General features: G+C 34.4%; 1 protein-coding gene across 1 annotated transcript; it reads right to left on the bottom strand.

The window, feature by feature from the left end:
* Window positions 1-8,807: 8,807 nt before the first annotated feature.
* Window positions 8,808-11,181, bottom strand: LOC131656085 (plasmodesmata-located protein 7-like). Its single transcript, XM_058925860.1, has 3 exons — window positions 10,122-11,181; window positions 9,434-9,550; window positions 8,808-9,336 (listed from the first exon to the last, which is right to left on the bottom strand). Exons 1-3 carry the CDS (start codon window positions 10,834-10,836, stop codon window positions 9,329-9,331), a joined length of 840 nt encoding a protein of 279 aa, XP_058781843.1. The 5' UTR covers window positions 10,837-11,181; the 3' UTR covers window positions 8,808-9,328.
* Window positions 11,182-18,427: the final 7,246 nt, after the last annotated feature.

Here is an 18,427-nt window from a genome sequence, read left to right as displayed (position 1 = left end):
GAATTCTTGAGATTGATGTATGCGAGTGTAGTGTAAGTGATCAAGTCGCATGCCGAAGTGATTGACAATTGTTTGAATGATTGATCCATAGCACAGGGCTGTAGTTTTCTGTTGGACCTCATGAAACTTAGCAGCTAGGAAGTGAGGCCAATGTATACGCGTTTTATTTTGCAGCAGATACACGAGCACAACTTCATTTCTTTCAATTCTTGAATATCCTCCTGCCCTTGGTCGAATGATTCTTGAGATGACCCAATTTAGGAGCCTAGGATCTCGCTTCAGATGACCGGCTGTTATTGTTTCATTAGGTCTATCAACTACGGAAGGATCTTTGAGGATAGACTTCATGTAGGCCTCATGGTCATAGTTTCCTGGTACATCCCCGTCTACCATACAGAATTCATCACCTAAAATATTCAGACCAAAGATACTAATCCAAGCCCGTTTGTCAACAACATGCGACCTAGAACCCATTTTGAAACGGAAATTACAACCGTCCCCTTTTGTAAATCCTGCATAGAAAGCCCTGACGGTATTTTCACAGTACGGAGTATCACATTGCACTAAGGAATGAATATTTTGATGTTCAATCAAAGCAGCGACATCGGGGATATGCATATTTTCGACAAGATTTGGATCATAGGTATATTGCTTAACAATTTTTCTTTTCATCTGCCATTTCTCAAAATTTTCCCTACAATCAGGATGAACAAGAGCACTTACCGATTGAGATGATGAACCAGAAGCAATTTCCTTTCCCTTTCTTGATTTTGGAGGCATGGTTTGTTGATGATTTGTGTGAGAGGGAAGATTTTTGACACTTTTGAACTTTGAGGAGTTAGGGTTAGCCGTACCAAATGTGATGAGAATGAGAGGGATTGAAAACAATGGAATGTTTTGAATGAATGATAGTGGGTCGGGTCGACCTAACATACCCAATTCTGGAAAAATGACAGCAGTAGGTCGACCTAAAGTGAGGCTGGGTCGACCTAACAGAAGTAACATGAAAAATGACCAATTTAGGTCGACCTAAATTATGAGTAGGTCGACGCAACTGGACCCTTTTAGTTTCTGTAAAGAAAATTCTTCTGTAGGTCGACTCAAATACAGAGTAGGTCGACCTAAGTTCCCTTAAATGATGAAAATGCCTTAGAAATGTTTCTATATGATGTATTTTTGCTTTGTCATTTGCTTGAATGCTCAAACATTGTATGTTATGAATGAAAATGATGAACACATATACATATGTAATTGAGAAGAGTAGATAAGAACACATGAAGTCACTATAAGCATGTTAATTGATAGCATATTATAGCATCAATAGAATTTTTGGAAGTGAACAATAGGCATGTTACCGCTTTCTCAATATGTAGGTGTTTTGTCATCATTGTGTGGAATCCTCTTGTCAGTGTGCCATACTCCTAGATTTGATGATGCTTTGTCTTAATAGAATGTTTCATAACTTGATTGCTTAATTTTGCGAAAAACTCATCTAGTCTCGATTACTTGATGTTCTCCCGGATGCGGGACAGGGTCCCAAACATTATTCTGCTTAGAATAGGTTTAAATCTTCTTGTGATGCAATTTGCCAATTGCACATCGAGTAATGAGTCTTTTGTGTTTTTCGGGTTAACTTGTATTTGTGATGTATCTTATACATTTGTGATGGTCAGGTCACCTACATCTCCTTTGCCAAGTATGGTTCTTCAGTCTGTCTTTATAGATGACATACCAATAGTGGTATGTCTTCCTTTATGTGTCTTGAGCACCAGCTGTCAAGGAACCACCACCTTTCGGCGATGTCAAGACACTTTTCCTGCAAAATTAATTTAGAATGGAAGGTCCCCAATCTTCATTGGGTCCTAGGTGGTGAGTACACAATTTGTTGCACTTAGGCAACCATTGAAATACTCCTTTAGGAACTAAAATTCTCCTAAATTTGCATTTTTCAATGGTATGTCCCTTTTTGCAACAATAATGACAGGTAATATGATGAGAATATGGTGTTTTGCTAGTTGATACTTTTGGTACAAAAGTGTATTTGCTATATAAAGGAGTATACGATCTTTTGAACTTATTTGGATCAACCGCAAAAGTCACTTTTGGTTGTAGAGCCTTGTCTAACTTGGCTTTTAGATCTCTTACTTCTTTTTGCCAAATGTGACATGTCTCACAACCAAACCATGATGTAGGATCTATTTCAACTTTATCCTTTTGAATGTCTAGCATAGATTGTTTTAAAGCTTCCATATCCTTTTCGGTTTTCTCAACTTTTGATTCAAGATATGAAAATATTTTCTTATTTGAGGCCAAAAGTTTGAAAGCTTTAATTGCATCTCTATGTAATTCTTCAAAAGCAAGTTTTAGTTGAGAATGAGATACCTTATCTACGAGTTCAGGTTTAAGATGACTTACAGCTTTCTTTTTCTTGTGTTGATGAGCCATGAAACATAGGTTTGCTGATTCTTCCTCATTGCTTGATGAGCTTTCACTAGATGAATCACTTTCCCATGCTATGTAGGCTCTTTTAGATTTGTTATGACCTTTGCTTTGGTTCTTCTCCTTTTCTTTCTTAAGGTATGGACAATCCGGTTTGTAGTGACCGGTTTTCCCACAATTGAAGCAAATACCTTTGATTTTTCCTTTGTTGTCGTCATCTTGTTTGAACTTATTTGATTGCTTTCTATAGTTGATCAAGCCTTTGTCAGAGTGTTTTGCTCCATTTTTCTTTAGATATTTGTTGTATCTTCGCACAAACAGTCCCATTTCCTCATCATCGGAGTCTTCGTCATCATTTGTGTCACTATCCTTTGGCTCTTGTCTTGAGGTCTTGGAGCTTGAAGCTTTTAGAGCTATTGACTTCTTCTCTACCTCTTTCTCCATGTTCTTTTCTTTCTTTGCCCTTTTCTCATGCATGTCAAGGCATTTAAGATGTTGTTCATGTTCCTCTAATTTACCAAAAAGAGTGGTAATGTCTAAGGTGTTTAGATCATTTGCTTCCTTTATTGCTGTAACCTTGGGTTGCCATTCCCTGTTCAAGCATCTTAAGATTTTGTTAGTAGCAACTGCATTAGAAACAGGTCTATCAAGAGAATTTAACCGATTTTTCAGGTGAACGAATCTCTTCTGCAAGTTTTCGATGGATTCACCATCTTCCATGTGGAAGAGTTCGAACTCTTGAGTTAACGTATTGATCCTAGCTAGTTTGACATCATCCGTTCCCTCGTGGGCAACTTGCAATGTGTCCCACATAGCTTTAGCTGATCTACAATGGGAAACGCGATAGTATTCATCAACTCCTAGAGCTGAGATTAGAATGTTTCTCGCTTTCCAATCGTATCCATATCTCTTTTCATCTTCGGCATCCCAAGTATTTTCTGGTTTTGGAACAACTGCACCAGCTGCATTTGTCATGGTGATTTGAAAGGGACCATTGACAATAGCTGTCCAGATGTTCCTATCAATTGCATTGATGTGGACACACATACAATCCTTCCAATAGCCATAGTTTTCACCGTTGAAAACTGGAGCTCTATTGTGAGCCCCTTTAGGTCCGGAAGCCATCTTTCCAATAAGTGTTTCACGTAGCACGGAATAAACCAGAGCTCTTGATGCCACTTGTTAGACGCTGGCCTTAGGATCTAGAGGGGGGTGAATAGATCGTTCACAGTTTTTCGGAATTAAACAACTTTTCAGCGGAAGTGATTCTGAATCGACTCGCGTCTATTCCGAACCACTATCGAAATGATTATATATGTGTTTAAAACCAGTCGAAGACTTGAGATAAGCGATAAGAGTATATGTTGCAGAATCAAAGCGCTGCTCTTATTGAAAATCAGATTAACTTCTTGTATGATGGACAATGTTTGCAATGCAGTAAAAGTGATAGAAACAAATATACAAACACTTGGTGATAATGATCAAATTGACGGTGATTCAATATGTGATGGATTGTGATGTTTATATAAGTTCTTAATTCACAATCTTAACACTCGAATTGTTGATCAATTTGCTATTATAACCAAATATGAACAGAACGTAAATGAGAAAGTAAAAGCGACAAGAACACGATATTTGTTTAGGCAGTTCGTCGATCGTCCTCGCTACGACTACGTCTGCCCCCAATTCCAAATTGAAATTGGGTAATCTTTCATTAATGTTGAAAGTAGTATATACAAAGAAGATAACAAAGCGATAAACGATAAACCAATTATGTCGATCCTTTGAATCTTCTTCCCCCTTAATCTTGAGTCAGATCAAGGTTATCCAAGAGCTTCACTTTGATTCCCTTCTGCAGTGTCTTGATTCCTTGAACTCCCCGTTCCTCAATCGTTACACTCAGCCGAATCCTCAATGAACGCCTCTTGATAAAAACCCCCAAGAACCACCCGTCTTGGAGGACAAAACCCGCAGATTTTATTCACCAACAAACCCCACAAACCTTCACCCACTAGGAATCTTCAATTCCGTTCCATGGACGTTATCGAACTCATCACTAACCCGCAACGCAAGAATGATTATGTGTAATTGTGTTGGAGATGATGAAGAACGAAAATGAGAAGCGTTTGTGTATCTTTCAGTCGTTGGTGTTGCTGTAATAATGAACCTTGGACAATATATATGATAGCTTAACAGTTGGAGATGAGAGAAACAAAATTTCTGACTTTCTTGATCAGTTAGGTCGACCTCTTTTAGTGCTTAGGTCGACCTAGCAGAACATGCAGCATTTTGCTCCCAGTTAGGTCGACCTGTTAAAGGAGTAGGTCGACCAGAATCCTCTTCAAATGCATTCTGGGGACATTTTCTCAGATTAGGTCGACCTAGTTGTTGTGTAGGTCGACCTAGCAGACTGGTATGTAATTTTCATCAATTTAGGTCGACCTAGATGGTGTGTGAGTCGACCTAGCAGAAGTATATGGATTTTTCTCCATTTTAGGTCGACCTGGGTTGATGGTAGGTCGACCTAACTGCTGCTTTTCTGCATTTTTCTTGTTTTGCTTGTGTTGAGTCGACCTATATGCATAGTAGATCAACTTGTTCTGTCATGAGTGATCAATGCTTGCTTTTCTTTGAGTTTTCTGCTTCCAACTTGTTGCTTGTATGCTTATTGAGTTTGCCATGAATCAAAAACATCTTTGTGATTGTAATCTTGTATTCACAGATGATGTGTTGTAATAAAAACAAAACCGCAAGGTCATATTGAAAATGGCGATCAAGTAGAAGATGTTGCCTATCAAGTTGATGATGTTGATCAAATTAATGAAGTGGTTGCAGCTGAAGACATTACAAGTTTGTCTGATACAATTGTTGAGGGACATCAAGTTGATGCATCTATATTGTTGGTTGGAAATAATGTGGATGAAGAGAATGATGAAGAGTTTGAATCCGATGACAACAATGAAGAGAATGACGAAGATAATGACGAAGAGAATGATGAAGAGAATGATGAAGAGAATGATGTGGATAGCAAAGATGAAGAATAACTAAACATTGAATGTATATTTATGTGTTAATGAATATTTATTTATGTGTTAATGAATATCTATTTATGTGTTAATGAATATCTATTTATGTGTTAATGGATATCTATTAAATATATATTTATATGTTAATGAATATCTATTTATTTGTTAATGAATATATATTGATCTTAATGAATTTATTATCTTTGTTGATGAATAATAAAATAGGTAAAAGGCCACCTAAGAGTAAAGATAGTGGTAAGAAGTCCCAACGTCCGAGGATAGTAGTATGTGACGCGCCTCACATGGCCGTGTCTCCCCGCCCTCAGAGTGTTGATCCTATGTCTTTAGCCAGTACTCAGGCTTTTACCCCATTACTCTCCTCCCACACATTCCCGTCTGGGGTACCGCCATCCTTCCAGTACTCAGCGGTACCGCCATCCTTCCAGCATCCTGGTGTGCCCTCGTCCTTCCAGCAGGCGGGAGGACCTAGCTTTCCATTCACACATACTGGTGTGCCCCCGCCCATCTTTCCATTCGCCCATACTGGCATGCCTTCATCCTTCCAGCATAGTGGAGGATCTGGTTTTTCATATCCCATGCAGATGACTTCATCCTTTCAGCAGACGGGAGGATCCAGCAGTACATGTCCGACACAGGCTGGACGATCTCCTAGTCCACGCCCCACACAGGCTGGACGATCTCCCCGTCCACGTCCGACACAGGCTGGACGATCTCCTAGTCCACGCCCCACACAGGTTGGAGGCTCACGCACCCCACATCCCACACATGTACCAGCCCGTGAGATTGATGAGGCAGTTGATGAGATAGATGGAGCTGATCTTCGTGGGAGGGATGATCCCGATGAGATTCATGTCGTTGATGGTAGATTTTGGATTCATCCCGAAGGAAGCAAGTAAGTTTCCTATTTAAAAACTTTTATAGTATGTATACATTTTCATTTTTTGTATAAATTTATATCTAACATTTTCATTTTTTGTTTCAGTTTTACGCCGAGTCGGACTGCTGCTAGGATTGTTAACTATAAAATTCAGCAGATGTATAAATCAGCTTTTAAGAGCTATGGAGACGTCGAAAATACAGATGAATGGTTTAGAATGTTTAAGGTATTGTTATTTATTTAAGTTATGCATTTAATTTATTTTTTTTAGTTATGGTTATTTAAATGAAATTCTCATTATAATTACTTAACATTTTATTTTAATGTCATACAAAACATTATTGCAGGAGAAATGTGTGTGGGATCCATTGAGTGAAAAAGCTGTTCAGAAAGTTTTCAATACCAGATGCTCTAAAAGAATGTCTGATATGCTGCGGCGAGTAAGGGAGAATTATGAGCTTCACGGCATCCGTCCTAGCTGGATAGGCGAGGAGGTTTTTCAGGAGCTTGTAATATATTGGAGGACTCCAGAATTCCGGGCTAAATCAGAAACTTTTAAGAAGATGAGGGCATCTGAAAAGGGCGGTTGTGTCAACACAGTTGGAAGTATTAGCACCGCCGAGCATGCCCGACGATTGGTAAAAATTTTAAAATTTTTAAGTTACATCTTTATTCATAATATATTTTACTAATTATTTTTGATTATATTATTTAGGCTAAGGAGTTGGGGAGAAGACCATTGATGCCTGAGCTGATTTCGAGGACCCGAACAAGGAGATCGGGAGGTGTTGTCGACGAGCGCACGAAGATGTATCTTGTAAGTGATATTTACATTGTTTATTTTTTTATATTAATACAAAGTTTGTGGTGTGAATTTCATGTGGCAATTGATAAATTGCCACGTGAAAATCATGTGGCAAATCATAGGTTGTGGCGTGAAAATCAAGTGACAACTTTTTAATATATTTTAAATTTATAGTATGTATATATTTATTTAGTATCATTAAATATGCATTTAAATATTTAACTTAAATTTTTTTTATTGAATATGTGTGCAGGAAGAAAATGATAGACGACTTGCCATTTTTCTAGAAAATAATCCTCAATTCATGCCAGCAGAGGGGGAGCCGCTTAACGCGGATGTTGATCACTACATTTGGTGTGGGGTTATTAAAGAAAAAGGGCCTAATGGTTGCTTTTTTGGGGCTGGAAATTTGGCGTCCAGCTATAGACGTGGTGACCGCAATCTGTTTCAAAGAGTTCAGGATGGAGAGGGTGGATCGCGTCAACCAAATCTGACATAGGAACAAACTGAATTAATAAGGCAATTGGCAAGACGCGAAAATGAGGCCCAGTTGGAATGATGCGGAAGAAGCAGTCTGATATGGAGGAGCAGCATGCGCGGCAGATAGAGGGCATTATGAAGAAACAAGCTGAGATGAAGGAGCAAATGAGACGGTTTATGCAAGGAGGTGGAAATTACAGTAATGTTCCTCCTCAAGAGCCGGAGGATGACGGAGTGGCTGATGATTTTAATCCAGATAATTATTTTCCGGATGATGATGCTTCTTAAAAACATTTTGTATTTTATTTGTTTTTAATTTATTTTTATGTAACTTATTATACATTTTAATTCATTAAAATATTAATTTTAAATTTTTAGTTTTATTTAATTGAATTTATTATATAAATTTATTATATGAATTTATTTTATAAAATTTTATTATATAAATTTTATTATATAAATTATATTTTATAGATTTTATTATATAAAATTTATTATATATATTTAATTATATATTAATTTTATTATATAAATAAATTAATTATATAAAATAAAATAGCTCATGCGTATTAAATTTATAAAAAAAAAAGCATTTCATGTTGCGACGTGGAGACCACGTCGCTACAATGGTCAACAAACACACCTGCCACACCTGCCACACCTGCCACACCTGCTGTGTGTGCAGATAGCTGTTCCCCATGTAATCCTGTTGCGACGTGGGAGGCACGTCGTTACTTTCTGACGTGGTCTCCACGTCGCTACATGGTTGCCACTTTGGCTCCTGCGACGTATTGGCCCACGTCGCTACTTTTGGGTTGCCACGTGATGTTGCATGTTGCGTCGTGGGGACCACGTCGCTGCAGAGCATCTTTTTTGTAGTGATTTACGCGGATTATACATTCGATTCGATTCTCCGATTTTATAATGACTTTTTCTCTTCTTATCCATGCATACACAATTTTTTCATAATGTTCTTCCTTGCATTTAACTTTATTCTATTAGTAGTGCGATAAATATGAAATACAAGTAAGTTGTCTAATTATAAGTCCTAATAAATCTTAATTGATTCTATCACTTCCACGACCTTTGTAAACCTCAATAAATGTAAAAAAAAAAAATACTAATACTAAATCATCTATATGTTAATCTCAACTAACAAATTAGTTATTTTAAGTGTAAATAACGTCTTCAATGCAAAAAGGTGGATAACACACAAATTATCTTGTACATGGGATATACTCAAAAGTTCATTAGAGCATATACTCACGATAAGCAATTGGCATAAAATCTTATACAACTTTTCAAAAAACAAAGAATGATAAAGTTATTTCGTAATTTGCAAAGGATGAGACAAGTTACGACACAGCTTTGTTGAGTGGGGGAAGAATTGAGAAAAACATAATATTTGGCTCTCTTTTGTTCCTCTTTTTCCTTTTCCCTTTGCTTTCAAATGTGTGTCCCATTGTGCATCCTTTTCTAATGCCATCTTTATATCAAAGACCTCTTTAATCTTATTATAAGTGTAACTTTATAATAAAATAGCAAGCAAAGTTAAGACATATTGAGAAGATAAAAAGAAGAGAAGAAAAGATTCCATAAGCAAATTTGCTATGGAGAAGAAGGGTGATAATTGATCAATAGTTCAATGACATGCCATGAGTTTGATAAACTTAAATCAATTTATTTACCTGCATGAGAAAAGATTAAAACATAATAAGGAATCGTTGAATAATTACTTAGATTTTTGCTTATGAATATAAAGAGGAAATTATATGGTGTATTTACCTTGGTGTCCCTCACAAATCCTTCTCAAGAAAGCTAGGAAGATTATAAGTATAGCTACAGCGGCTAATAATCCAATAATTATGGCAAATGTCTTCTCATTATCGTTGTCTGATTTACCTGCAAGACGATTCACCAAGAATCAAACTTTTATTATCACAAAAATAAATACTGCTTCCGTTTTTTATTATAAGTCGTTTTAGACTTTTCACACAGATTAAGAAAAATAATAATTGTTGTATGAAAATGAGAAATTATGAAGGTTTTTACAAAATTATCCTTTATTAATGACATGTGGAAGATAAATTTATATAATTGAAAGGAGAGAGAATAATAAATATTTAAGGATATAATAGAAAAAACAGCATTAATTATTCACTGGAATTGTAAAACGACTTATATTTAAATATAAAATATTTTTCCAAAATGACTTAAAATAAAAAACGGAAGGAGTAAACAAAAAAACTTCATTATTTAAAAAATATTGAAAATAAATAAACTTTCTATAGATTATCCAGATCGTAAATTATTCATAATTTAACCACAATTTAACTGTAATACTAAAATCTAAATCTATGCGATAGTCCTCTTACATGTTTTCAAAGAGATGACTCCTAAAGTAACCAAACTATTATGTAAAATATTTTTAGGCAGTGCTATAATTTTGTTTATAGTAAGATTTGAGCCTTACCATGAGATTTGGAATAAGCATGGCCACCACCAGCACCACCAGTAGAGTACCTCGCATAACACTTGGCTAAAAACATATCTCCGTAATCCGCAGCCGGGCAATCACTTCTCAGCCGTCGGACCGCCTCTGAAACACAATCCTGACACTCCAAAAAACTCAAATCCCCAATACACTGCACCGTTCCCTTCACCTGACCCGACCCACCAACCCGAAAATATCCACCCGAACCCACCAACCCAGCCAACACAGCATCTCGGGTATTCGGGTCATACCCGATAGAAGACCCACATTTCTTCAACACCACCGTTTTATCCTCCACGCCCAAAAACTTAACATTGTCATATTTCACGTAACATCCCTCTAACTGTACTACGCCACCGCATGTTGTTGGACATATGTCACCGGCGCGTGAGACAGCGCGTGAGACGCAGGAGGCGCAGTCTGGCATGGAGAGGTCGCCGCGGCATTGGTAGAGACCGTAAGCGATGTCGTTGGGATTTGAAGCGACGATTGTGAAGTTGTTGTAGGATGTGTAGGTTGCTGAGTTGACTAGGGAAGTGAGGAGGGAGTTGAGGTTGAACTCGTAAGGGGAGGTTGAGGTGAATGTTTGTTGTGTGCAACCGCCGTAGATGAATGTGTCTGTGGAGAAGGAAAGAGAATGGAGAATGAAGATTGAGAAGAACAAGAGGGAGATGAATGTTTTTGTTTTGACCATTTCTGTTGTTCTCTAAGTATGTGTTTGTTTATGTTGGAAAGTTTTGTTGGTGAGAGAGAAAGAAAGAGAATTAGCTAGCTAGGTTTGGTGGTTTTTGAGGTACGTACAAGAGGTTGATAAATACATGCATGTTCTTTTCTGTTGAAGATGATGCTAGCTAGTGATACTTAATCATGCCCATAATATATTGTTTCGTAATTGAGGATTGAAGACATGAAGGCCTTTCTCATTTGAGCTCTGCTATTTTTACACCGGTCTTTTATTACACCGTATATACACCATAAGAAATAACAAGGCAATGGGTTGGTTGCACAAATTTCAAAGAATGTAAATCCCTTAGTTTAGTTTGACCCTATGAAGTTAGTACTCCATGAACTCAAATATATATATATATATATATATATATATATATATATATATATATATATATATATATATATATATATATATATATATATATATATTTATATAATTTTAGATATTGGAGAAGAGCGATATTTGATGTCAAACCATTTAATAATTGTAAACTTGTAAATTGAAGAATATATGTGTCCTTTAATAGAAATAAATGTCATATATATATTTATCGTTTAACGTGAAGAATGTTTTTATGAAAGTCAATTTTACCATTTTGAAAATCAAATTTTATTTTTTGTGTGTCAAGTTTTCCAAAGAATTATCATGGTGAGAGTCATGATCAAATTTTGAACTTGAGAGCTCAAACTTATTACTAGCAAGTTTAAATAAGTTTTCGTAACTAGTTCTATACATGTTCATGTCAAACAATTGCTTCATCCAATGCCAAAAAAGCAAAGTGTTCATGCATCTAAGAAATAATTAGTCTGCAATTTCTAAATCATGATTGCAGATAGAGCAGCTTGAAACCATACGTACCCCCTTTGAATTAGGTTGTCTTTTGTTGCAAGAACTTTATGCATTAGTTTCCAAGTCACTAATGAATTAGCAAGTGATATGTAGGAATGTCAAATGAATTTTGTCGAAGAAGGCTCAATGTGATCCCTCCTGATACTATGATAGGCATATTTAAAAGATAAATCACAATTTGCAAATCTTGTACAAATGAATTTATCAACGTTATTATTATTATTATTATTATTATTATTTTTATTATTATATGACAAGTTAATCTTTAAAATGTACTCAATAATTTGAGGAGACAAAATGGATAAGCATTGTATAAGAGTAAAGGAGACAGAGGATATTCTTGCTTTACTCCTCTAGAGCAAGAAAAATCTTCAAGTTTTTCCATTTATCTTGATTGATAGTTTTAATGAGTGTAGAATGGTAAGAATCAAATAACAAAACTTTCGATCAAAACAAAATTGAACAAGAAATTTAATAAGATATTGTTAATCTAAAGCATCAAAGACTTTTCTTATGTCTATCTTCAAATCCTTACTACCTCCAAAATATTTCTTGTCTTACATATTGATGGCTTCTAAAGTAGTCTCAATGCATTCTTAAATATGTATGCCCCTAATGAAGTCTCTTTAATGTTATGAAACAATTTTAGTTACTAAGATGGACAACCTGTCTGCAATGATCTTAATGATGATTTTGAATTGAATTTTTTTTAGTGCAAGAGGTATATACTATTAAATCTGCTCCATGATGTTTAAGTATTAAAGTTACATTGACTAAATTGAAATTAGAAAGAATCTAACTTTGTTCAAAGAATTTACTCACTGAATTGATCACATCAATCCCCACTATATCCACATAGACTTGGAAACCGTCCCTAAAAGCCACCAGGTATTAAAGAAGAATTGGTTGTAAACCAGTTCATCACTGAATCACCAGTTTATAACTAAAAATTGATTGTAAACCAGTTTATAAATACAATCTAGTTCAAAACCAATTTAAAATTGAATTGGAATTGCTTTTGTAGTTAATTGGTTTTTTTATTAAAGTGGTTTTTAAAAACTGAACTGAACCACTAATTTGGTTCAGTTCAATGCAGTTCTTGAACCACGAACACCCATAATGCAGACAAACGTAAGAGTGAGGGCTTAACATTTCGTGTACCTAAACCTCAAGTTTTGTTGAGATCCTTCCTTGATTTGATTGTAAATTCAAAATAGTCACGTCTCAAAGGAGTTAGATTCCAATTAGTAATTGGAATCTATAATTTCAGGAGTTTTTCACGTAATTTTGATGCCTTCAATGACATGTTACCTTTACTAGTAATCAATCTTCCAAGTAAATTATTCGTGTTACGTTCCAATTCTACTTTGTAAGCCTCTTCAGAAATGTTAATCGAGAAACGATTATCCTTGAAGCAAAACTTGACAAAATTAGAAACTAGTATGTCACACACATTTTTGAAGAGCTTATGCAAATAATTTATTTTGTGCTTGGGGTTGGGATGGAGACATAGGAGTCATTCAAAAAATAAGAGTCGACCATGGAAGGTCTCCATGCTGATGGCCTTTCCTGAAGGAGCCCGTGCCGATCAAGTTTCTTTCAAACCCTAGTAGAGCAACCCCAAAATACATGGTATTGTGTGAACACAACATTTGCTTCATCAGATCTTTTTACAACGATTAAATTAGTGAAAATGTAACATTGTATCTTTTGAAGCCCGTGTCCGAAAATCACCTCGATCCTACAATTAACGAATTTATAATCATTATTTTTTAAAAAAATTAATTAAAAAATAGAAATCACTAACCTTAATCTTTAAGTTGCTTGTTTTCTCTTTCCCACTCAAAATTCTCTAAAAAAACTTCCCATATCAAGAATTAATCTCTATATAAAACATTTAATTTAGAGAAAAACTAATACATGACCAATTCATATTTCCTATTTCAATTAAAAATTAAAATTTAACAATGTGGCCATGTGGGATCCATCTCAAACTTTACCCTTATTATGTTTAAAGTCATTTTTTTAAAACGTTTCCTTAATTCAAAGTACTTTTGTATTGCTTTGCTTTTTCTTTTTATCGAAAGAAGTCCCAAAACCATTTGTACACCTTTAAGTGTAACCTTAATCATTGTAGTCATTGCTGTACCCAATCACCATAACAATTAAGTTTAATTAAGCTAGAGAAAAAGAAGGGTGTGTACGTACCATGAAGCTAATTATAGGGGAATAACATGCAAGTTTGATTAACATAACTTGCATTGCTCGTTAGAAAAAGTTGAGAAAACAAGGAGAGGAAAATATAGATGCAGTCGGTTCACTATTACCAAGATCAAGCGTACGCACCAAAATCACAATATAAAATCAAAATATTATTAATTAGAAATGTAGTTGTCAAAATATTATTAATTAGAGATGTAGTTGTGCACCCTCACCAATAAATTTATTTAATATAATATTAAATATATTTAAATGTATATATAAATTTGAAATAAATAATTTAATTATAAAATGAACATTAATCTTATAAATTTAATTTTATTAAATAATTATAAAAAAGTAGAAGAAAAAAATTTATGAAATGGAAAAAGGAAAAAAAGAGAGAAATATTAACATTTGAAAATAAAATTTTTATCTCTTAAGACAATTTAATATGTATAGTATTGATAGTGACCCGTAAAATAAAGTATTTTATTATTGTATTTTTGTGTTAATTCTATGTCTGTAATATCCATTAATCATCTATGAATTTGCAAATAGAGTAGTACTAACTCAAGAGTACTTGATTGAGATGGTAAGAGTCTCTTTCTTCTTAATAAGAGATTCTAGCATATTATAGTAATCTCTGACTTAAAGGTTAGTCTTTAAAATTGCATGCAGAGGATCTCACAAATGCATAGGCCCTCCCCTACATTCATATTTTAGCAGGTATTCCAAAAAATTTAATTATTTTCGTGACGATTTAATTGAATATTTGTGTAAAATAAGTTAGTATTAACTTTTTTAAAAATTAATTAATATTTTCTATAAAAATAAATAAGTGAAGTTAGTTTATTATTTCATAAAAATAATTTTTTTTAAAATTAATATAAAATTTGATACATTCAATGGAAGAACAAATCTAAAATTAAAATAATAGAACCAAATACTAATATATAATATATAAAAGTGTATAAAATAAGACATGCGAGAGGTTTATAGTGACGAAGAGAGAGTGATTAAGTCAAAGAAACAAAAATCTAAAAGGAGAAAAAAGTGTATTTGAAACGAGAAAACAAATTTAAGTGTCACGCGCCATTGCATGGATATAATTGCTCTATTTGTTAACGACTTATTTATCTTTTTTTAATGTAATTAAATTGAACATGGAAAGATATATTAGGTAGGGGTGGCAAAACGGGTCCGGCCCGCGGAGAAAGTCCGTTTTATCCGCACTTTTTCGCAGGGCGGGTAGAGGTTTTAGGCCCGCTCTCTTTAATGTGCCCGCCCCGCCCCGTTTTTTTGTGGGCTTTTGCGGCCATTTGTTTTTTTATAGAATTTTACTATTTTTAGGCCTAAAAAGCCGAATGCCCGCGGGCTTTCCCTGCTCCGCCCTCACTTTTTTGTGGGACGGGACAAGGTTTTAGACCCGCACTCTTAAAAAATCCCGCCCCGTCTCGCTCCGCTTTATCGCGGGCTTTTGCGGGGCGGGCATGCCCGTTTGCCACCCCTAATATTAGGTAGTGTGCTAGTATATTTTATTAATAGTTATATAGTTGATCTTAAATGTTCACAAATTTGAACATTTCAACTAAAATTGTTATATGTTATGCTTTAAATTGCAGGATATCTTCTTTTAGGGGATCAAAAATACTTGGTGAAATGGTGTAATATGGTTTTGATGCAGTGAAATATATCTTCAATAAGACGGCTTGAGTGAACATGCAAAGTTAGTATTGCAAGGTTTGAGAGAGAGAACCTCAAGTTCACGCGAGATGCTTTATATATGAATGACGACTATGGATGTTCCCTACCATTTCCACGTGAAAACGTGGCAAACTGTCTGATGACATCCAATATTGAGTATCAGCCTGACGTGGATCCTTTGTGGAGCTCTTGAGTGAGATTATATTGTACGCTCAATGCTTTAGTGGAGCGGTTAAGACTAATGATTGAGCCTCCTCCTTTTGGGCCAGTGACTAGTTCAAAACAATATGCATTCACAATTTTAATTGTAATATTGTTTTTGTGATAGCCTTCACAATAATATCGAACTTTAATTGTGTTGCGATTTAAAATTACACGTAAATCTATCCATAATTTACTAATGTATGGATATAATGCATCCTCAATAAGACAATGCGATTGAACATCAAAAGTTAATACTGCAAAATTAGAGAGAGAATGTGTCATTTGTCACTGAGATGCTTTACATATGAATGACACTTTTGGATGTTCCTTGTCATTTTGACATTAGAAACCATCATATATATGATATCCAATATGGTGAGTATCAGCCCTGGCGTGGATCCTTTGTGGAGCTTTAGAGTGAGATTGCATTGTACCCTCTTAACTTTATTGGTGCGGTCAAGACAGATAATTGAGCCTCTTTCTTTTAGACCGAAGATCAGTTCAGAACAATATGTATTCACAATTTTGATTGTAATATTACTTTTGTGATAGCTTTCACAACGATATAATATCTTTTATAATTTAAAATTACACAACGATATAATATCTTTTATAATTTAAAATTACACGTAAGTCTATTCATAATTGTTGGATTCTTCTCATCAAAACTTAAATTTCAAAATCTTAAACTTAAATATATGTAAGCAAGTAATTGTAAAGTAACACAGATAGCACACGACTAAAGGGCAGTACTTTTCCTATTAGTGACTTTATCTTACATTAATATAAGAGATTAATTGTAAAGTAAACCTTGCACATTCCCATAGGAAAAGGCTTTGAATACTTTTCCCTATTACACATACATTTACCTTTTTCGAATGAAGACACAAGAGTACAACTGTGACATCGCACTACACCCACCATCCTCAATCTCATTCTTGGTTTACCTCACCCTACTAGCTAAATCCATTCATGATTCCATTCAACATTTGGTTGCATCAGCTAAATAACTTGAAGATTAGTTCTATATTGTAACTATTCAATTACTAGTAGAGAATTGAACATCTACTTAGAGCATGAAAGTTATACAAGCCAATTTTGTTTTCTTTGAAAGAGAAATATAGATGACATGGTTTTTAACGACACTCTAGGAAAGTGTCACGAGAAAGTTTTATAAGTTGAGGGAAATCAAAAAAGATTTTACCCCTGCAATTTCAACCCCCTCCATTCCATTTCAGTTTCCATATTGTAGTTTGCATATGGTCCCCTTATGAGATTTTCTTCAACTGTTCTGACATAAATATATAATTGAACAAAATTGGTCCCTTCCCTACTATATAATGTGTAAGTGTATCATAACCTTAATTATGTACAATGATGAATAACTATGATCTAATCTATAAGTTTTTTTTCTTTCTATTTTAAACAATGTTCTAAAAGTCATCATCTGCTTAAACATTAAGTTTTGATGCAGTTAGCTGAGGCTCACACTTAAAGTTGCTCATTCATCACCTTAATTATCAAAAGAAAATGAAGTGTCGGTTAAAATGATTTAAAATAGATAAAACATATTCTTTTGAAGTATTGGGAAATTTACTTTGTTGAAGGTGAGACTTAATCATTGTAGTAGGCCATCAACATCAACTCTTCAAAATCTACTTAAATTTAAGGTGAGAATTTCTTTCTGTAGTAAATATTTTTATGTATTATCTCATTCTCAACATGAGACTCATACTGCATACATTTTATGTTTAAAACTAAATATTATTATGTCAAAAGCGAAGAAGTAGCTATTAGAGAGCATAGACTCAAGTTTCAACTAAACTGTTAAGTCATCGTCGTATCAAATAAAGGAAGTTGAAGAATGGAAGATGTGAAAATGTGAAAGCTCGCTTAATTATGCACTTAGTGTCTTTGAATAGCAGTTGAAATATAAAAGGTCATGAGTAAGTCTTGAAGTACAGAGACAATTAGACACACATACTTTTTTTTCTCCAAAATTCTTCGATTTCATAAAACTTCTTAAAAACCTATCAAGGCTCGTATGTAATTGATTAAAAAATATTTCTAATCAATTGAAAAAGTTTTTACATTGTCTAATCGATTAAGGACCTGGTCCAATCGATTAGAGCAAGATAAATGACCTCTTAATCGATTAGAAAGGCTTTTGACCGATTAAACCATGTAGTCGTTTTAGAATTTTCTTTTTTGAATTAGGGTTTTCGTATTTTGAAAGCTCTTAATTCATTACCGGTTAGGATTAATCGATTAAATTATTGAAATGGCTCATAGATCATTTCTTTTTTTGAGCCAAATTTTTTCATATATAAAGGGAGTTTCTCTACTCATTTCATTTTACACTAAATTTCTGAATAGAAATCCTTCCATATTTATTTTACTCTCTGTTTTCATATTTGTTTTTCATGAAAAAATTTGTAATGCTAAAACATCGAAAGTCTCTTGTGAGAGTTTTTGTTTTAAATCATGTTGTGTTTTAATTTGATGTATTCAAGAATGTGATTCTCTTGTGGAGTTATTTTGCGAAGAACTTCAAAGGTTGCAATCTAAACTTGTATAAATGCTTAGTAGGCTCTTG

This window comes from Vicia villosa, linkage group LG3, assembly GCF_029867415.1.
Source record: "Vicia villosa cultivar HV-30 ecotype Madison, WI linkage group LG3, Vvil1.0, whole genome shotgun sequence".
NCBI classification, from domain to species: Eukaryota; Viridiplantae; Streptophyta; class Magnoliopsida; order Fabales; family Fabaceae; genus Vicia; species Vicia villosa.
The sequence above is the reverse complement of the archived record's forward strand: the minus strand, read 5'-3'. Positions and strand labels throughout refer to the sequence as shown.

Coding starts and splice junctions, on each gene's coding strand:
- LOC131656085 (XM_058925860.1), bottom strand. CDS start 10,836: ATGGTCAAAACAAAAACATTCATCTCCCTCTTGTTCTTCTCAATCTTC. Junction 9,551..10,121: donor TGCTTATTCCAAATCTCATG/GTAAGGCTCAAA, acceptor ATCGTCTTGCAG/GTAAATCAGACAACGATAAT.